The 22208-nt window shown below is 37.8% G+C and overlaps 1 protein-coding gene across 2 annotated transcripts in view; it reads left to right on the top strand.

Moving 5' to 3' along the window:
- PARD3B (par-3 family cell polarity regulator beta) overlaps positions 1-22208 on the top strand; it is a gene marked incomplete at its 5' end in the record, with an annotated part of 392787 nt that overhangs the window by 133883 nt on the left and 236696 nt on the right. For both annotated transcript variants that reach the window (XM_083864789.1, XM_083864788.1), the window contains one exon: positions 964-1070. In XM_083864789.1, coding sequence (XP_083720915.1) covers positions 964-1070 — 107 coding nt within the window. The remainder of the gene's footprint in view (positions 1-963; positions 1071-22208) is intronic.

Here is a 22208-nt window from a genome sequence, read left to right as displayed (position 1 = left end):
TAAGTATTTCTCTTAAAGGGAGTAACTTGTCTTTAGTTTTTATACACCTTCTTACCAAATATGCCTAGAGGGGAAACAAATTTCTCTTCAGTTTCATGTGAAGAACAAGAATATTTGAGTTGTTCATTTTGACCTATTGATACTTTTGGAAAATCACAGAAAATTTGGTGATCAATCCCTTTTTACTCAACTTCCTTGCAGAAACATGCATAATTCTTGGTACAAAGATGATAATCACTTGGCAGAAAAACCAATATTCACCTTCTGATATTTAAGCATTCTCTTAATACCAGGACACACATTTAAGTCTTACTTTTGCTTTTCTTACTGGTTTCCTGCAGAAGTGGGCATGGAAGAGATTACCTACATGTAAAAACTTGCTCACCATGAGGTAGGGTTAAGAGCATTAGGTTCTCTGGTTTACCCTCACCAGATGCTGGTATTTATTCCAGCTGTATTGACAAAGTTGTGATGAAAGTGAATGTGGTAGTCACTCCAGCTTTGTTAGCATCTAACAAGAAAACTTCTTATGTTCAAACTTCTTTCATAGATCTAATAATTATGGCTGCCATCAGCCTCAGCCACTGTAATTGATATTATAACTGACAGCTATAATCTTAATTTCACTCACATGATGCTGCATGTAGTCACAGATACATGCAACTAGTCATTATTTTTTTCTGAGGGGGTGCCTTTTTCTCCTGTTTGTCCGCAGTTTTTATCTAATTTGGGTAACTCATGGGTGGAGGTCTATTACATCAGTGCGTAAAAATGTTATTTCTTTAGCTAAGTAAATGTGAAATGGTACAGCCCTATCAAATCTAGTAATATTAATATTACTAGAATATTACCACAGATAAGCTTATATTTAAGTGCTGCACACTTCTCTTATTTAACCACATGAAGGTTTCCCTTGTGCTAATTTAACATCCCTGAACGTTTGGATTCAATTTTGTCTCGCAGGCACGCCGCTTCTGGTACGGAGGAGCAGTGATCCAGCTTTGGGTGCACCTGGTGACTTCCCAAGTGCTTCTCATCCCAGTGACCACGGTCTCAAGCATGTTGTGACAGTAGGTATCATGTAACTCACCTTTTTCTTAGGACGAAAACTTTTCTTACCTGTTGGTATATAGTAGTTTTATAAGATATATACATATTTGGATCTATAACAAGATGCATCATACTTACTTTCTGTAAGGTAGAGAATTTCCTCTGGAAAAATAGGTATGTTAGATGATACAATCAGTTAACAGTGGTCTTATTTTATTATTTTTTTATAAGAGAGTTACATAAAGCTCAAGGATGTCATAAGGCATTGGAATATGAACGGAACTTTCAGCAACTTTTATTTGCTCAGTATCATGTTGTCCAGTCTACCATTGCTTCCTTGGTCTCGCACCCTTTTTCACTTCTCTTGTTTTCTAATGGCATTTCTGTCACCTTTGGTACCCTGCTACTATCCTGCACAGTATCTTCTTTATCTCACTTTTCTGTTTTACCTGACTCTTCCCTTTTGAGGACAGATTTGTTTTCAATGTAGTTATTACTACGTTCTATTGTGGAGCCACAATTAATGAGGATGTAATAACTCTTAATCATATATTTTTGCAGACTGTCTTTAATCTTCTTAAAGTGATGCTGTCTTAGTCACACTTGGGCCACATGTTCTACCTTGCAGTTTTAAGACCTGAAGCTTTGTGTGTGGGGAAAGTGTACCTACATTATTTATAAACCAATAAAGTTCTTTAGAATCTCTGTATGTCAGCTGGGACACATCAGTGTTTTGAGCAGAATAAAGCTATTATTTAGTGTTTGCCTAGAAAGCTCTGGTGGGTCTAGTTCTATTCTTCTTTAGACCACATGAATGTTGGCTTAAATGATGTTGCTGCTTTCATTTGCTTGTAATATTTATGCCTTTTCCTCTTTAGATTCTCTGTACAATGTTGCAGTTCACTCCCTGTCCCCAGCTGTACAAAACAGTCTATCACTGGTTTAGTTCAAAACAAAACAGCACTCAGAAACCCCAAGTCCTTGTTTGGTGCAGAAGGGATGTTGCAGACTAGATCACAACTAGTTTAGAGCAAGGTTTCACAAATAGCTGTGTTGGCACATTATGGGGAGAGCCCTGGAGTTCAGTGACATGCTGGAGGTGGGAACCTTTCAGCTGAAGGTGTAATTAAGACCAAACTTCCAGTTAAGTTCATGTGAATTAAGGAAGTAAATATACAGTCAGTTGACTTGCATGCAAATGATGTTCTATGAGTCTCACTCTAACACTGTAATTCTGAAGGCCAACACAGGATTTTAGTTTACTGTTCTTTGTTTTTCTTTGCATGGTCAAATGCACGTGCATCTAAATATTTTATGTGCACCTTACTTTACAATGGCTTGTGCTATTTGATAAGTGGTGCATTTTTAAGTCTCAGTGACTCTCCAAGTACATTATGGTGCTACAGGGGGCTGAACTTTGTCAAAATTCTGCACCATTTGTCAGACCTGTTTGAGTTGAGAGGTTTTTCTTGATGTTTGTTGCAAGTATTTACATATTAATGAAATACTAAGTCTGATAAATGAAAGTACAAAGAAGAATTCTTGGTTAACAGTGTAGATCTTACACTCTTGGCAAAGCTGAGAAACATAAAGTGAATATGTCAGTACATGATCCTGGCCCCTGGTATTTTATAAACATGAAAATAGCAAAAAAGAGTGGAAAAATAACTGAAATCTGTTTCCAGGGTGTGTTTTGAATGCTTTTTGGACCATCAAGAGTCAAAAAATAGCATTTTGTTGAGTTGGGTTTTTAAATGTAATTTTAGTGGTGACAAGTGCATTTTATGCCATTACACGAGGATTGCAGTAATACTTGGAGGTTAAAACCTCACCATGCTTCACTGACTTGCATCAGTACAAAAGAGTCCTCTAGGCCTAAAAGAATTCTCTGTGCGAGAATACAGAGCATCCCTCTGGCAGCTGTAGGGGTGACAGTCAAGGCTGGACAAGTAACAGGGGTGGAGAAGGACTTTTTTTAAATATATCATGTGAAGTGGAGTGGGGGAAGGCCCAAAAAGTTGAAAGTTGTGGTTTGGTGTTGTTCTGGTTTTTTTGGGGGTGTTTTTTTGTGAAAGCAAAAATCTATTTCAGTAAAATACATTATACTAACTCTTATTTTTGCAACAGTACCATTTCTAAAGCTCTCATCATCAATCATACTGAAATATGCTTTGGCATAATGTTCTGGGAAACACAGAAAGTTTAAATAACATAGGTTAAATTAGGTACAGATTGTTTTAAAACATGCAGAAAAATCAATATCTGACAAATGAAAAAACATGGCAGAAATAACTGAATACTGCATTTTGAAAATAGCTATAGTCTTTCAAGTGTTAAAGTACTATTTAGAAAAAAATCATTTGTTCTCTACATTGCTGCTAAAAATTTAAAACTAATACTGAATTTCCTTTGCCACAAAACAGAGGTTTTTTCACATTAAACTGCTTCCTTTAGTCACATACAAGTTAGAAAACCCAGAACTATTACTAGATGAAGCATTCTTCAGTGCATGTAGTGAAAATTAAGTCTCTATACTTATGCCACAATTCTTAGCCATTATTTTGTAATTGAAACTGGCTTTCATAGTTAGCTGAGCTGTTTTGGCACTTCTGGCGTTTTGGTGTTTGGTACACATGGAACTGGCAGTGGGCTCTGTGTAGCAATACCCACATGCTGCCTTACACTAATGCGCCAGGGCTTTAGCAGATTTTTGGGATGTGACTACCATGGGATTCTCTGAAGACAACACTGATTTACCTCCTGGAAGTGCAGTTTCATTGTACAATGAGTAATACATGAAATAGGACAGCAAACATGCAGTAATACAAGAAAAGAACTTTGCTATCCTAGTCAGGTGAACTGGTTGAACCTGATGAACCATTTGAGCTGTTCACAGTATTTATGGCATCAAGCAGAGCATGTGTTCTGTTTTTTAGATATTGTCCTCTTTATTAAAAGGAAGATCTAATTTTTTAATGTTATATGATGATTAAAAAAATAACAAAACCTTTTCTGAGTGACCAAGTAGTTTGAGGGGAATTTGAGCTATTCTTTCCTATTTTATCTGACACATCTTAGCTGTAGTTTTAGCCCCAATTAACAAAATGCTTCTCGATCAATCAAAAACTGATAGTGAAGTCCAGCATCTGTTCCCTCAGACTGAAAGTCATTTAACAGATGGTACAAAATTTGAGTTTCTTTTTTCATCCAAACCTCTCTTTCGTTATTGTGATAGCTGCCACTGAAAAATTTAGAGACAGTAATCAGGGAAAAATAGGGGTAACACACATGAGAATTTGTTCTTTGTTTGTATTGAAGAAAAAGTATTTGTTCATGAATTTTTTACTTTATTAAAGCTACTCTTTAGCTCTTCTGCCTAGTTAGGATCACAGAGCCCTGGCAAGCTTTCAAGAATGAAAACTTCCTTTCCCAGGTATCCAGAGAGGACTTCAGGGATACAGAATTAGTTTAATGTACTTATGCACACCTGTGGGTTGGGCAGAAAAGTGACTGAGAGCAGCCCTGCAGAGAAGGACGGAAGGAGTGATGGCTGATGAAAACCTCAGCATGTGCCAGTAATGTGCACTTGGAGCCCAGAAAGTCACCTGAACCCTGGGCTGCAAAAAAACCCATGACCAGGAGGCTGAGGGGCAGATTCTGCCTCTCTACTCCATTCTGGTGAGACCCCACCTGGAGTGCTGCATCCAGCTGTGGGGTCCCCAGTACAGGAAAGACGTGAAACTCTTGGAATGAGTCCAGAGAAGGGCTGTGAAGTTGGTAAGAAGCTTAGAGCCCCTTCCCTGTGAAGACAGGCTGAGAAAGTTGGGACTTTTCAGCTTGGAGAAGAGAAGGTTTTGTGGAGACCTCATAGAAGTGTCTGGAGGGGGACCTGCCATCAGGAACTGTAGTGACAGGACAAGGTGTTAAAATGTGCAAACTGTGAGGGGAAATTTAAGTTAGATATGAGGAAGAAATTCTTTATGACGAGGGTAGTGAGGCACTGTCACAGGTTGCCCAGAGAAACTGTAAATGCCCATCCCTGGCTGTGTTCAAAGCCAGGTTGAATGGGGTTCAGAGCATCCTGGCGTAGTGAAAGGTGTCCCTGCCTGAATCAGGGACATTGGGTCTAGGTGATCTTTATGGCCCCTTCCAGCCCAAGCCCCATTCTAGGATTCTGTGGTTCTACTTCTCTGAAAAGTTCTGTGCCTGTAGCTTTGCTCTGGCAAAGGCCAAGGGCTGGTCCAGCTGCTTTCGGGCTGCAAATGACCTGGCCTCACAAAGTGGGTTTAGCAATGGGCATGTAGTCTTCAGCTATGGATCTCCTCAGGAGTGAGGCCATGGAGTGGGATTGAGATGGTTGAAACCTTCCAGAAGAAACAAGAGTTCTTGGGGCACTTAACACTTGCTCAACACTTGTCCCCAGTTTGCTGAGCAGAGCTGCAGTTCTGGATTTTCCTCACCAGCTCAGAAGTTCCTGAGTGGATCCTTCTGCGCAACATGGTAGGGATGAGAATGTAGCAAGGCAGAAAGTCTGAATTGTGTGGCTGTGTTGGTTTGGCGTTAGGGAGCAGAATACATTCTACTGCTTCTGCTCAGTCCAGTTCATTCAGGTAGTAACTGCTAATGTATAATTATAACATCTGAATTTTTGTTTCTGAAGCTGTTACTTGTGCTTGTCTCTCTTTTTGCCCAGGGACAGACTTCCTCTGTTATCATAAGACTTGATTTGTTATGAGTTTTGGGCAGGGGATTGTGATCCTATTTGAATTGATAAGAATTTCAAATTACTTCTGGTGGGACTAAGGTTTCACCCCCTCTTGTTAACTTGCTGATTATTATTGTATGCTATTTTCTGCATGAGTTTTTTTTATAGTTACATGTTTTCTGGACAAATACTTAGGTTATCTTGGAGTTAATCAATAGGACTGGCAGATTAAATTGTATTTATCCATATTTAAACATACAATGAGATCTTGGATCAATTGAAGAGCTGTTCCAATGGCTCAATACAGTTTCAATTTTTGCCTAGATATTACTTGAAATTGACTGTATTTTATCCATTGTGGACATGTAATTTGCAATTTTGAACAAGGTTGATATATAATTAGAACATTTTTATGTTTCAAGCTCTTGTTAAAAAGGGTCAAAACCTCCTCTGGTTCTTCTGGCTGTTAATTGTGCTTGTGGTGTATTAGCCTTCCTGATTAGGAGTCTGTGGATTAGCATAATGTCTACATGTTTAAGGATGCAGCTTTATGATTTGTTCCCCTTCTATATGATAATATATACAGATGTAAACGTAAAGATACACTACCAATTCGACTATGAGATAATCAGTAGTACTTATAAAATGTCTGAGTATTTTAGTAAAAAAACCCCTCAGAAATATTAGTTAATCTAATAATTCTATTTAAATGTAGGGCAGGGCAGAAAAGGTCTTTCTTGGCACAGCAGTGGAATACTTCCATAGAGTTTATAACTTGATTCAGCAGATTTCTGCTAAGACTTGAGCTGAGACTGCACTGCCATGAGGGTTGTATTGTCTGTTTGATTTTAGAAGATAGAACTTTTGTCGAGTATGTTTACTGGACTAGGTCAGATAGTTTTGTTTTCTGATCCTTTGTATGTGTTGGAATTTCAATATGTGATAGAATCATACAACACTTTGGGTTGGAAGAGACCCTTAAAGGTTGTCTGGTTTCATCCCTCCTACCATAAGCATGAACATTTCCCACTAGATCAGGTTCCTCAGAGCCCCATTCAACCTGACCTTGAATGTTTCCAGGAACAGGGCATCTCCCACCTCTGCGGGCAGCCTGTTTCAGTATTTTGTTACCTGCTTTGTAAAAACACCTTTCTTTTACCTAGTCTAAATCTACCCTCTTTTAGTTTAAAACCATTACCCCTTGTCCTATCACAACAGGCTCTACTAAACAGTCCATCCACTTCTTTCTTATAGATCCTCTTTAAGTGCTGCAGGAAGTGGAAACCATCTCTCTTTTTGAGAAGGGAACCAGATATTGGTAGAAACACAGTATTTTTTCAGGAACTAGCAGTGCTGGTGTACTTGTAACGCTTTAAATCCATGCTTGTTGAAGTGTAATAATCAGACATCAAAGTGAATTTGGAAACAGATCTTGGATATTACCATGTGTGTTGGAGAGGGTAAAGGCAGGACTGCCTTCCTGATGTGGTGTGGTCTCAGGCTGTCATTCAGAATAGCAAGATTTTTAAAATCTGGAAGGCATTTACTTTTTTCTGGTAAAAGTTTTCCTATTAATAATTTAACTCTTGCTCTTGAAATACTGCAATGTGGAACTGAAGAGAAGATCTGGGGAGATTTAAAAGGATTTTCTGTCATTCAGCTAGGGAGTTCCAAACAGTAGGAATTTTTTAAAAGGGAATTCTGATGTGGGTGAATCCATTTATGAAGCAACTACTGTGTGTCTGTTTATGCTGTGAAACATATACAGAACACTTCTAATCAGCGCAGGAGCTTGTCAGTATATTGCTTTTGATGTCTGATTAGATGATCATAGGGACATCTGCAGTGAGTTAGTTTTGAAGTTGTTGGTGTGAGCACTGCAGGAACCAGAGCTGTGTGGCACTCTTACACCATGAAAACTGCTGCTCTTAAAGAACATGTTATAAATCCAGCTATGCAGTGAGCTGAGGGCTGTCGAAATAACAAAAGCCATTCCTTCTTAATTCTCTCTGCTGCCTTCCAGCCCTGCTCTGCTTTTTTCCCCCCCCTTCTGTACCATGTACTGTGGCATTCTGTGTAAAAAAGAAATTATTCTATATTGTAGAGGAAAAACTAAAAAATGTAAATTAAATATTTGCCAGAATACTGAATTGTTCATCTGAAAAAGGACAGAAATGCCCTGTGGTAATTTCCTCTTTTGAGGGTGCAAAGCAGCATATGTGTGTGTGTGCCCTTTGTGTTCCTTGCACAGCCTGTGTGTCAGAAAAATTGTATTGTTTTACCTGTATTGTTTAAAATGAGCAGTGGGTGTAATTTACATATTTTTATTTCAGCAGGATAAGTAGACTTTTTGTGATTTATTGTAATAAGAGCTAATAATGAATGTTCTGTGATGTTAATATAGTATATAAATTATCAGTAAAAATGGTTTAATCAGTAGAAGTTGTTACTCGTTGTTAACAGGTTGTTTCCAATGTGAGGAGTACTGGCATTTTACTGACTATTCATTAAAGAAAGTATCTCTAATTAAAATCATCAAAGCTCTTTATCGTTCTTATGTTAGTAGGGGAGTAGGTTTTGTTTCCGCTTTAAAATGAATTTTGGGCCTTGGCTGTAATTCTGAAAATACCTAATTGTTTATACACCTCCTTGCCTTGTCGTCTGCCTTCTGCAGTTAGGTAGATAAGATTGTAGGTGATCCAAGATGGCCAAGAGACTGAAACACTTTGTTTTTCTATGTGGCCTGTCTTATAAGGAATGTGGAAAAATTAAAGGGTGAAAATAAGAATTGTTGACAAAAAAAGTGAAAAAAGGTCATGCTGTCAATGCTGCTGACACATATTCATCTCTATAGTTACATCTTTGGGGTCCTACAAAATACTGTCATTCCATATGGAACAGCTTTTAGCAGGCAGCTTATGCAACAGGCTCATGGTGCTGAAATTGGAATGAAACATTAGCAAGTTACTTCCATGTCTGACAGTCAAAAGTGGAAGATGACTGTCAACATGGCTCATGCATATCATTAACTGTCAAGCTCTAGAAACATTTAGCTAAAATAAAATAGGTTCTCAGTCAGGGTCCTGCTGAAATGCCTACTGCTAAGTTTTTCAATAAATGCAATGATCTAATGGGCAACTAGGAATAATGGCTCAGATCTTTGGTACTTACATAGACACAAGTGTTGTGCTGACATTAGGAAAAAACCTAATTTTGGATTTTTTTAATATGTCATCTTGCAGTGCACTGTTGTATGAAGTTCTACTCTTGTTTGGTTAATATTTGTGTTTCTCCAAAAGTTAGATATGTGGCTTTGTTTCTCTTACAGGATTGACAGTTATTCGTGCTCTAAGGAGATGGGAATTTTTTTTTTTTGTTTTGTTTTGTTTTGTTTTGTTTTGTTTTGTTTGTTTTTGGGCTTTTCTTTTAGTTTTGTTTTATTTTTTTAGGTGAGGCGTCTTTGCCACTAAATTACCCAACTTGTTGGAGACACTTTATTCTGGAGATTTGTTCTTCTGTGTAGCTGGTGTCTCAGCTAATCTGGATTTACAGGTTTTTGAGCTGTAATAATAATATAGGTCTCTTTGAAACTTGCACATTCCACTGGATTTTTTATTTTTTTTATGGCAGCATGATTTTACTCCATGCCTATGAAACAATTTCTGACATTGTCAACGGAAACGTAGGGAGGAATATTTTAGTGCTTCTGTATACTGTGTGCTTTTGCTGTTGCAGGTGTTCTGACGTGTTGGAGTCAGGAATAATAAACTAAGACCAGTGTGAATATGGATGAAAATAGTAAGGATGAGTCAGTGAGCTTCAGGATTTTGAACAAATATCCCACCTTTGATTTTTGTCAACAGTTGCAATGACTGCTTCTGGCTTCTAATGTGACCTTTTGTTCTAATGTCAGCAGTATTGCTTCTCTGAAATAACTTTAAATAAATAAAATTAAGAGATAAGCACTGTGGTAAATATGCAAATCTTCAGTTAAAAGGAAGTGATAGACTGTAGAATAACTGTTGATGCAAGAGCAAATTATTGTCACTATTTCTCTGTACTATAAATAATAATAGTTTGTGAGGCAGCCTGGTGTTCAAAGATCGACATACCTTTGGTCTCACTTGGCACAGTTGTTCTTGAGATGTATTCAGATCTTAAGAACCATATTTACCAGTTCAAGGTGTTACATGTTCCAAGCAGTATCATAAGGGGAAAAAAATGCCCCCAGAGAGGCCTTATAGGAACATTTCTTCCTGTAAGATTTTTGTTGGGGTTTTTTTATGAACAAATTGAGTAGTGGCTTGTGCCTTTTTTAAAATCTACTTGTCTTCTTTAAAGTACTAGTAACAATAAGTTTTGCCTTTAATTCATCTTGAACATCTTTGAAAAACAGAAAGATGCTTTTAAGATTAGAGATTACCATGTTAGTGATAACAAAGTTATCCTTGAGTTTACAAAATACTGAACCTGATAATTGCTTAATGCCTGGCTGTGATTTGCTGCCTTTATACCTTTCATTGTTTACCTTGTGTGTAGTTGCCACTTTCAAAAGGCTGTTTTGAGAGGCATGTTGATAACTTTATTATATTAAAGTCATCAGTTACACAAACACTGATATTTACAGGTAAAGTTAGTTCATTAGAATCAGATGCATGCACTCATAAATAAATTTATTTATTTTTTATTATGTTGGCAGTAGGCCAAAAGATTATAAGACTTTTGGGAATTAATCTGCTGCCTATTACATGTATTTATAATACTACACAAGTGTCTAAAACAACAAATTATTGATGCTAGTTCTGTTAAAATTTTATAGTAATCAGAATTCTAGTGTCTGATGTGTTGGTTTCCTGTTAAGGTCAGGAGCAACTTGCAGATTCTAGGTTTATAGTGATTTAAATTTTCTTGAAATCATTCAATATTTAGGATTTATTACATATCATGCTATATTCATGTGATGGTGACTACTACATAATTACATCTTTGTTATTTGTTTAATAAGTAAGATTACTTCAGGTCTAGCTTTCTCTTCCATTGCTGCTGGTATTTTGTTCTGTAAAAACCGAACATGCACATTCAGGGCTGGTTGGCAACTTCCTTCAGTCTGGACAGCAAAAAACAAATGGGAAGATGCTCTGGTGAAATATATGCAATTTATAACAGGTTTATATTTCTTTTAAAGTAGTTAAAATTAATCTAGGCTTTTGATTAACAGATACCAAGTTAAAAGGTACACAAGTAAAGTTGGAAACAAGTTCTAGCTTTCACTAGCTCTCTAAGGAAAACAAAGTAATTTTCAAGCAGAAGACAGAAAAATGTCTTACCTATTGGGAGAGTCTCCTGGATGCTCTTTTTAGCGTGAAAGCATGTCTTTGGGAAAACAATATAAAGTAATGCTACCCACTAATTCTGTATGTGCATATGTAGCATATATATTCATGTGATGCCCTTTGCCAAGAATGAATTTTAGGAGAACTAAATTTGTGTCTCAGATACACTGTTATGAAAAGAATGAGAAGTAGATCAGTATATTGCAGTTCACAGGTAATGAAAGGATGTCTGTGCAAAGAAGTCTGACAATACAGCTCAATAGAGAGTAGAACTTGTTTTCTAGCAACACTGAAATTCGAGAAGGGCCTGGCTACCTGGGTGCACCTGCCAGAGATCTTGACTGGTACTGTTGGGATCAGCCCCTTGACCCTGTGTAGCCTCCCTTTTAACTGGGACCACATTTACTAATGTGCTTGTCCTGCCATGACTTTGGGCTTTTTTTTTTTTTTCCTGCCCTGTTGGTGCAGAGGCCTGGGGTTAGGGCAGACAGGCTGGCTCAGCCTCATCTGTTATCTCATTATCTGTGCAGCTGCTGCCCAGCCCCAGCTCCCACCTTCTGGGCTTGTGCCCTGGCTGGGTACCTGCCCCTGGGTTGGTGGTATCACCCTGTGGGGTTCCTGCTACCAGGCTGGTTTCCTGCCTTCCTGCCCAGCCATTGATGGGTCACACATGGGGGATATCCCTTGCAGACTCAACTTTATTCTGGGCTGTATTTTTTTTTAATTTGGAGTTTAAGTAGCTCCAAGTAAAATAAGAAATGCTAGCCAACAGAATCGTGAGGATTCATATTGATAATTTTCCCTTCTTGTTGGAGTCAGACTTGGCTGTACACTGCAACTGGGGAATAGGAGACTCCTATTGAGGGAGACAAATTGTTTCAGGAGTGTTCAGCCTCCAGTCTAATATATTTTTCCTACTGCAGATAGCACTTCTGGGTTCATTATAGCTTACTCTCACAAGTCGTCATTTCTGTCTCAAGGCTGTTGTGCTTTCCAATGTAAAGCAGATTGATGCTGGCACATTTTTTCTATTTTAATTTTACAAAGTTGTCACACTGAAACTGTGGCTCATATTGGAAGCGCTTTGAAGTGAAGAGATAAACAAAGAGCTAAAATAAAATTAAAAAGGAGTATGAGCAGCATTTCATCTTGGTTTGTCTTTTTTAAGAATAAGCTGAATGGATGTAGTGCCCTTGTGCCACTGTAGTAAGTCTGCAAACATTAGCAGATCAATCTAAATTGAGTTAGTGTGTATGCAGTAAGCAGAAACAGGTGAAAATTGGGTTATCTGTGCCCAACTCTTTCTATTTGCTATGAACTGTGAGATATAAACTAGTTTTTAGACGTGATTAGGTTTTGTTTATTTTTGGAGAGGGGCAGAGGCAGAATGTGTGCTGTACCTACCATAGTTATTAAACCAAGAAACTATATAAAAGTCACAAGCTCAGTTGTGACATTTGCAGGTAAAGGTAGAAAGCCCTCCTATAAATAAATCAAAAGTGAATCCAGGAGAAAAACCAGCAGTAGTCCTTGGTACATTTCAGTTTTATCTCTGAAAAACAAAAGCCAGGAGTTTCTGTCCCTTCACTAAAAAACCCACCCAAAAAAGTAATTGTCTTTGTCAGTATCAGAAATGCCAACCAATTTATAATCTAAAGTATGGTTTATAATTTCACTTTTTTTTGTTTGTTGACTCCCAAAAACTTTACAGTGAAGGCATATCTTATGCTAGATCTTCACAGTTTCTTTTTATGATGTTCTAAAAGTAGTCAAGGAATTTAGAGGTCTGTTGACCACAAATTGAAGTCATTGTCTGCAGCAATAAAATAAAAACACCAGTAGCAAATGTATTCTTACTGTTACAATTCCTGGGTGCACAGTTGCTATTAATCTTTGGTTTAAAGGGGAATGACTAGTCTTTGTCCCTAGACCAGCTTTGAAATCATGTAATATGTAACAGCTTTTACATCCCTATGGAAGCCTTTTATCCACATTAATGCACCTCTCCTTACTGGTGAGAAGCAGCAATTGCACAAAGAAGCGTGATTTCTCCAGAGGGGCAGGGGGAGGTCCTTTCCCAACACCACAGTCTTAGCTGTGCAAGAGTGGCTTGTGTTCCCCTTTCCCAGCAGAAAGGTAGTTGCCGTTTTGTTTTTTCTGTGCCAGTCAGCATCATCACCAGTGCAAGATACAGGTAAAGATCTGGGAGACACAACTGTGAGCTTCCACTTTGAAATGACTTGCTTCTAGAACCCAGCATTTATTTTTCCAAACTGTACCTTATCTGTGTCCTGAATTTTGTTGTAAGTCTCTAAAAATCCATCCACTTGCAGAAGGGGAAATCCAGTCTTGTCTTTTCCACCAGTTTCAACAGGCTTATGAGAGCATTTTGCCCTTAGGTTTTCTGGCATTCAGCATCATTGTGTCTATTTTGCCTTCAAGAGAATTGTGAGAATGAATAGAATTTACTCTTAAATGTTCAGGTTCTTTCTGTCAGACCAAACTTCAAGGTCTACTGCTGTTTCTGTGTCATCTCTCACTTCAAAGGTATCTGCCCTTTGACTTTTAAGCTGAGCTGTTGTTGGTGGGGCCCCTTTGGGTTGCCTGAGGCTATCAGATGTCCAAATAGCCATAACAACAGAAATAATATTTGCTTTCATATGCTAAACAGTTCCGTTTTGATTGTTACCAGTATGTAAGACAGTTCAGGCTTAAGGAAGAAAAACCAAACAAAAATAAACTGTTCAAATTTATTTCAGTTTGCCATCAGCTCCTTAAATCCTTCCATTTGTGTTTTCCAGACTTGATGGTACTTTTAGCTGTTGGAATTGCATACAGCCATGGGATACTTGCACAAAGGAAACAAACTAATTTTTAGTCCAGATCAAGTGTAATTAGACCTGAAAATGTTCTGGTTGGATTCCTGTTTTAAGTTCCAGGGAATGTTCACTGATTGAACTTGTCTCTATTGAAATTTGTAACTATTTAAAGAGGAAAGGGTTATTTGCTGGGAGAGGATAGAGCAGATAGAAAGCCTTATCTCTATCCTCTTAGAACCTGGACTCCTTCTGTGCTCACGATGCTGTGCTGTAGTCAGTTCATGCTTGAGGAAACTGTTCAGACTAGTTTCTGAGCTGGAGTTCAGCTCCCCAGGCCCCTGTATTTGTGATCTCCAGGCTTGATCACTTCATTACCATTGTACAGGAGTGAATGTAAATTGTGGAAGCTCTGAGTAGCTTAAAATGCAGAAGTACATCAGTTTAGCAACACAGATGAGTATTACCCTGTTATTTCAGTGTTTTGTTTCATGTATCCAGTAGCTTCTATTAAAATATTAAGCCTAATTCACAGTGGGTTTTTTGGTTGAAATTTAAAGCCCTGCATGAGATTACGCACAGACACTTGAAAAAAAATGCCATTCCCTCCATGATCTTCTTTTCTCCTGAGGGCAACTTTTGTCTAAGATGTATTGCTCTTGCCTGCAGGTTGTATCAGCTCCTGGACTATTAAGCTCATTTTCAGAAGAAAGCAGTGAATGCTTCCTTCGGTTGCTTTTGAATTTGGTAAAGTTCATCTCTGAATGAGAGGCTTTTCTTTAGGAAGTCTACCTTGTTCTTTTCTTCACAAAGTAATTCATTGAAGCTATTTCTTTCTACCTTTTCTTTCTAGAAGAAAAGGTAACGTGACTCTTTACTTGTGAGTACCCAGAATGCATTACAGCGATGTGGAGCTGTTAAATATGCAGATCAGGAGTACTCAATATAAGAAAGATGCAAGCAAACTCTTGTAGCTTACAGTGCTTTGAGTTATTATAATGCAATTATAAGATATTCAGAAAAAAAACTTTGCTTTTCTATGTGATAGCAGAAGGAACTTGACTGTACAAAATGCTTTTGAATTTGTTTTTCTAAATAGTAAATTTTGATGAACTTGGCATAGGTAGTAGGAGTGAGATAAATAAAAAAAATCTATAAACCACAACCCACACCGTTACCCCCAGCATGCTGCCAGTTTCCTTGCAGTTCTGGTTGTGAAGTACTTTTAATTACCATCTGACCTGGATAAGTAACATTGAATTTCTTCATAAGTAACAGTATTTGAAACATTTCACTGTTGTATAAAACTCTACTGTGCTTTGGATCTAAGCATATTGTACTGAAGTTTTAAAGCTTAAATAATTCACATGTATAAAAACTTTGTTAACTTTTCAGGCCACTCAAATTTTCTGTCAACACGTTTCTTAAAATTAAGGGAACAGTAAGTTAAGGAAATACTCATGTTTAAATCAATCTGGCTTCACGTGTCTTAGCTGAGAAGCCTCTTAAACAACTGAGATGTACTGAACCTTGTCACTCGTGCATCTGTCACATTCCTCACTTTGTCTTAACTGACCTTGGCCCTCTCAGGTAGCCAGACGTGATTTATTCTGCTATTTGGTGCCATGCTTTAGGTTTCCAAGTTCTGAGGAACTGGGAACAAGGGAACTTTTTTGTCTCCGAGTGTAGTTTCTCTGTGTATCTGAAACCAGCTTGAGCATCTTGTGTGGAAAGGTTAAGAAATGGTGGAGCTTCACAAATGCATGCAAGGACACAGGTTATAGCTATTTCCTTCCACTTTGTGGCAAACACTTACGTACTAAATATGTCTCTGTGACATTTTGTTTCTAGGAAATCAATGATTTCCTATAATTAAGAATGTTTATTTTGAAATAGGAATAAACAAAAATTGCAAATTTTGCTCAAAGGCCTTTATAATTACTAACACTTCTGTTGGTATACCTTCCCTCTGTTTTGCTCAAAAGCAAGGAAAGAGGCACTGAATTGAAACAGTATGTTTATCCAGGATCACATGCAAGAAACAGGACAGTTGGTATCTCCTGCTGCTTTCTGTCTTTTGGAGAGTTACTCATTTGTCCATGTCGCCTGTTGTGCTCACCCAAGCAACTGCAATGTCTTTTCTGACCTTTGTTCTTGCAATTAGAGATGCTACTATTAGTCAACAACTACAGTACGATTAAGTCCACCTGCAACCTTAGAAAAGCTGTTTCTGGTGATAATAACTTTGTAGTGTGAAATTGAAGTTACTCATGGGATTTTGTTTGCTTATTCTCTTCGAATAATTAAAAAATAAACTGGTTGTGAGAGTCTCCATCATAATCTGATTAGTAGATACAGCTGTGCTCATTAAAATGTCCTGAGCTTAATTAATCTGTAAGGTCTTATAATTGCTGTTCTATTTTATTCCCAGCAAATATGCTGATATATCTTTGCTTAAGATTACAGCTTCCTTTCAATTGTGTGATAAATCCTGTCTTTTTACACTGCAATTTTTAGTGCTGTCAAGTTATTTACTAACCAGTGCTGTTATTTCAATACGAAGTTAATAAATAACACAGAACCAGATCATTTTATGAAAGGTTATGTTGTGATGACTTTTAAAAACCCTAGGAGAGGCTGAAAATACCATTATGCTACATAAGGATTTATTGGAAATAACAATATACTCTCAGGTGATCTGTCTCTAGTCTAAATTGCTTGCTAGGTTTAAGATAAGCCAGTGATAGTAATGTCTTGGCTCACAGGAGTCAACTCAGGTTTATTAATAATATTCACTCATAAATTCGGGATAACACTGTGCCTGTAGTTTCAAATCTGAAAACAAGGTTTTGTATACAGTTCAGCAGAATTAAAATGCTACACAGTTGCCTTAATTTCCATTGAGAATTGGGATTGAGATCAAGGGGTTTATGTAGGACAGCATGTTTTCTCCCATTTGGATGCAAGCAACTCAATTCTTTGAAGAGACTCAGACAACATTTTAACCCTTATTTACTTGTTTGGTGCTCTGTAGGTTAAGATGTTCTCATGGTCTCTTAAAAAAATCTTTAGAATAGATGGCTTGTTTTTTCTTTGACAAATTCTTTTTTAAAATTTGGTTTAAAGTGTGACAACAGAAAAAATTACGAGTATGTCTAGTCTATGTATGAAAAATATGAAAAATAATAAAATAAAATATGAAAGTATAATAATTTGCCTGTCAAATAGAGACCTGGCAAGACAAATTTGTGTTCTGTTTTCCTTAGGCCATAATGTATTTTTTTTGCCACAATACTGGGGACGTTTTGTTGATAAGATGGGCAGTTTGGGTTTGTAGAATGCCCAGAGCCAAGGAGAGAATTTTTAAAGATAATTCCTTTCTGTGCTGAGATATACTGGGAGACGTCCGTATTATCTTTGTGACCAGATAAGATTTTTGGAAGAACTTCATCTGGGACTTTATCATTCACCTAGGCACACTGACACAGGTGTGTTTTTATATATGAACTTATAAAAAGTTTCTTTTGAGATTTTAACATCTCAAAGCATATGGAACAAATGATTAAATATAAAGATGTCTGCAGGACAATATACCGTTAGTCGCTGATTCAGTAAGTTGCTTAGACTGGAGGAAACTGGTAAGTTTTAAATTATCTCAATGTGTGAATATTTTGCGAAGTAAATAAATTTGCAGCCCACAAAGTTAAGAAGGAATACTTAACTCCCTGCAGGAATGAAAATGTCTTTGATCTAAACAGGCAATACAATTCTTAGTACATTGTATTGAAGGGCTGCATTCCAAGCTGAGGAAGTTCTATGCTAATCACAGACTGTGGTTCCCTAGGACATTGTGGAAGCATCTTGGGAAAATACTGGATGAGTGATCTCTAAGAGCATTCAGGTCCTTGTCATGCTGTAGATCAGCTGTCTCATGGGACCTGGGTACTGGACTTATGTGAAGATTTCTGATTTCCTGGAGTATAATAGAGAACATGTTTTCTACTTTAACTTTTTAGCAAAATATTTCCCTTGTAACATTTTACATTCCTTTTTAGTGTTTTCCCTTTCAGGCAGAGTGCAGCAGAAGCTATATTTCAATATCTCTTCTTTGCACTGTATTTTCAAAAGATTAATTGTTGTCTCATCTCTTGATATCCACGTGAATTGCTGGCCAGTCTGTATACCACCATTTGACAGAAAGAAGAGTCTGTGATTATTGCATTAGTACCTAGAGGGCACTAATCATATATTGAGATATATGTGTCTGGGAGTTTGGTGTTTATGTTCTTTAATGGCTGTTGTAAGCTTAGTGTTCAGCCATTGACAAGGACACATAATAAGGGATGTACACTGCAGACATTTGGAGAAAAACTTTTAAGTTACCTGTATGCTTTTGTTTATTTCATAGAGTGGACTCTGTCAGGTTTTTTTGGTTTTTTTTTTTCATGCTCTTATGCTTAACTTGACTTGGTTAATATTTCTGAGACACCTAGGGCTTTGACTGTTTGTACTGTTGGCCACTGTATGGTGCAGACATGCCTGTGCATTCTGGAGCACAGGAAGTGCTGTAGCTGTTCTACAAAGATTTAGTCAAAGCTAAAAAAAGTCAGCTAACTATGCCATCTGTCTTGTGGCTCTCCCATCTTTGCATTCTCCAGGCCTCCAGCATTACTTGCACACAGAATCACATTCTGATTGTTGTCTCTCTAGCTTTGCAGTGAGGGTGCTCTAAATATTCATAATGTTATGTATATATCATTAGAAATCCTGGGCTTTAAGCACACTGTCATCCATTGTTCAGTAAACACAATTACATTGCCCTATCGTTCATCTCTAATGAATCCATGCTAATTGATTAATCAGTGCTGTTGCTCCACTATGATAATCCCGTATGAGGAATAGTAGTAATGTAACTAGCAATTACTAACATACATTGCACACTGAGGAAAACTTACCATAATACACTGTACTAATAATACATAATGCACAGGGCAAATGCAGAGATCAGCAGGAGCATAGCAGTGCCCCAGCCAGGCCTTGTGTTCCATGGCACGGCTCTGTCTTTTGGGAGGAGAGGTGGCCAGGTGGACTGGATTGTGGTGGTCTTTGGGTGTGTGCCCAGGGATTACTCGTACAGAGGCTGTGTCAGGCTGTCTCTGATGAGTGGGATGTTACAAAAAGGCGTGTCTGAGAAGATGGGGCAGTCTTTTCCATAGTTTTCTCTGATGTTGGTTACTGAGGTGACTGCCTTCTTGGCTTAAATGTAGCTGTGGCCGCGACTGCTGAAGTAAGAGAAAAAGCATTCTTATACCATTGCAGCATCTTACTGTTCCAAAGCAATGAGTAGAAAGTTCTGATCCAGGTCAAAGCTTAACGTTGGCTCTTGCAGGGTGTGAGCAGTGCTTGGTAGGCTGATGGTAACAATGTGGATATCCTTGCTGTTATAGGATCAATGCATCTACGGATTCCTGCTGATCGACCTAGTGTGTTTAAGGCATCTCATTATACATGCCATTCATAAAGGGAATTAACAGCTAAGTATTAAATGCAATCTTTAATGAAGACCCATTTTAACTTTGAAAATGAATTTGATTTTTAAATTTTGGAAACCCCTGTTGTTCACTCCCACCCATCATTGGTGGTAGTGAAGATAATTTTAAATTTGATAAAAAGCCAGGTGAAGTCAGTAAATAATTTATTGCAAGAAATAGAGATGCAAAGTTAGTGTCACTTGTACATTGAACTCTTAGATAATACACATTTTTTAGAAGCCTTTAAGATAATATCGAGGGCATATTGTTGTAACAAAAGCAGAACGTTTTGTTTCAGTAGTGCAATTACATTTCTAAAATTTTCTTTACTGTGTGTTAGGTTTGTGGGATTTTTTAAAGTGTTCAGAATTAGTATCTTTATGTGGCAGGAATAAAATTCAAAATTTGTTTGTGGGAGAAGTAGGGAGGTGGCATCATACATAATACTGTCTAGATAACATTTAGATGTCCTCTAAGTACTACTTTTATGAGGAAGTTATCTTGATGTAATGCATAGTGGGTAAGAGATTTTTTTCTTTACTTTAAAAAAGGAATACAAGCAGTTTCTCTCTAAACAAAGAAGAAATTAATCAAAATGCAGCTTTGTAATTTGCAGATCTCTTATAAAATGTTTTGTCATTTTAAGATCTTGGGATGCTTGACGCAGTGAGTCAAGCCAGGAAAGGTCATGCTGGTGTTCTCTTAGTCTGAGAAAATTTGGTAATTTTCTTGGAGAAACATTAATTTCTTTCCCCTTTTTTTGCAATATTAATTGCCCTGTGGTAGTTTCCAGCCAAAAGAAGGGATTAGTGTGCATTTGTGGAGCTAATGATAGTGTATTTTTAAATGATGCTTGTTGCCATGGGAATAATTGCTTACAAATAATTTATATAGTAACTCAGATGTCCAAAGTTTGTACACCTTTTTTAAACACATATTTTTGTCTCCAAATGGAAGATACAGAAAAAAATCACAAATTTTAGCTTGGAAACACCTGCTTCTTTGCTGCCTTGCACTGTTGATACCACTGCTAAATATTCTCTATAAATAAAAGGCCACCAGTATATTTCTGGACAGTAAATTTAGCAACAGTCCTTAAAATATGAAAGTATAATAAAAACACTACAAGGTAAATAAACATATTAATGTCCTAGCAGATAGCAGATCAGCCAAAATATTTCAAGTGCTCTAAGCATGGCTTAGTTCAAATTAATAATCTTGCTGAGATGCAAATACTACAGTCTAAGGCACAACGTCCTTCTGATATTGCTCTGTAGTGTCTCTGTAGGCTTCCAGTGCAGGCAGAGACCTCATAGGCAATTAAAACCAGCATGATAAATGGGGAGAGAGCTAATAAACATATCCCCTTTTTTAAAGGTGCCAGTGATCATATGGCTGGCCAGTTTACTGCATCATTTGGATAATTACTCAAATATTGACAGCTCCTAAAAATTGTGAACACATACCATATTACTTATGTTTCCAGTAGTTTTTTGGTTGTGTTGGTGTGTGGGTTGTTTGGTTTGGGTTTTTTTTTTCACCCTTACTGGAACATTACTGTTTATTTTAAGAATTGTTTCTTTGCCAGTAGAGGTGCCAAATCCTAATATTTATCAATATACCATCAATGCTTTTGAAAGCAGCTTCCTGCTATTTTGGAAACGGCATTGCTCACACCTCAGCCTAGAAATTGTTAAAAGTGTTGGGCCTAAGTCCAGAGTTTTATGTGTAGGAAAGCTGCTTCTGGAGACTTTTATCTGAGGGATTTTTTACATTTTTCTTTTTCTCTCAGACCTTGATAAATTAAAGTACTTAGGCACTCCAGCTGCACCTCTTCCTTCCCTTCACCCATGCAAAACAACTGCCAAGGATGATGTGAACTCTCCAGTACTGTTAGAATTAGCAAAATATTTTTCTCAGTGATAGAGAAGTTTTTCATATGAGGATTCTTGGAGTTCTCTTGCCAAAATCATGTGTAACAATTTTGAGCCCCAGGCCTAAAGTAATCCTTGGTGCTCTTAATAATAAAGAACTTAGGGAGAGCATTTTGAAGGTTGATGTTGACAAGGTGTGTTTTACATGCAAAAGTTGAACATGTCCAGAAGAGCTCAGTGGGAGTGAGAGGAGGGAACCTGGCTGGTGTAGCTTGTATCCCTGGAGAACTGAAGCTTCCCTGGTTTTGGTTCCTACTGATTCTGGTGCTCCCCGGGAGCTGTGTTTGATACTGACAGTATCCTCCTGATGCAGAAGGTGGGGACTCCAAGGTGCCTGCTCTCTTGGGGTCAGTAGTAATTAGGAGGGTAGACAAGGTTGCCTCCCAGGCTTAACCCAGGAGCAGGATCCCCTTCCCTGGTGTGGTGGGCTCAGCACATCCTGTTTGCTACTGAGAATTTGCCCTCATGTTATTCTGACTGAAGTTGTTTACCACTGAGCTAAAGCTTAAGCAATAATTTTTAAAGTGTATGTCTGTGTGTACGTGATGTTCCTGTCTCACTTTTCCTAAAGATACCGAGCACTTGCCCTGGACTACACATGTGATACAGTTGCTCCCAATCTGCTTCAGTGCCAACTCAGCCAGAGTACTTGGGCGTGCTGGGGAGGGGGATTTTGGGCAGCTCAGTGTTCGCACTGAACAGAGAGTATGTAATCCACCAGTGCAGTCCGGCTGTAATGATGACCCTCAGCAGAGAGCTGTTAACAAACAATTTAGGGGAATAATTTCTTTCTCCAGACTGATTCTCAGGAGAGTGTCCGTTTATGTCCTTGATTTAAA

Source organism: Zosterops lateralis (genome assembly GCF_965231275.1).
Source record: "Zosterops lateralis genome assembly, chromosome: 7".
Lineage (NCBI taxonomy): Eukaryota > Metazoa > Chordata > Aves > Passeriformes > Zosteropidae > Zosterops > Zosterops lateralis.
The sequence above is the reverse complement of the archived record's forward strand: the minus strand, read 5'-3'. Positions and strand labels throughout refer to the sequence as shown.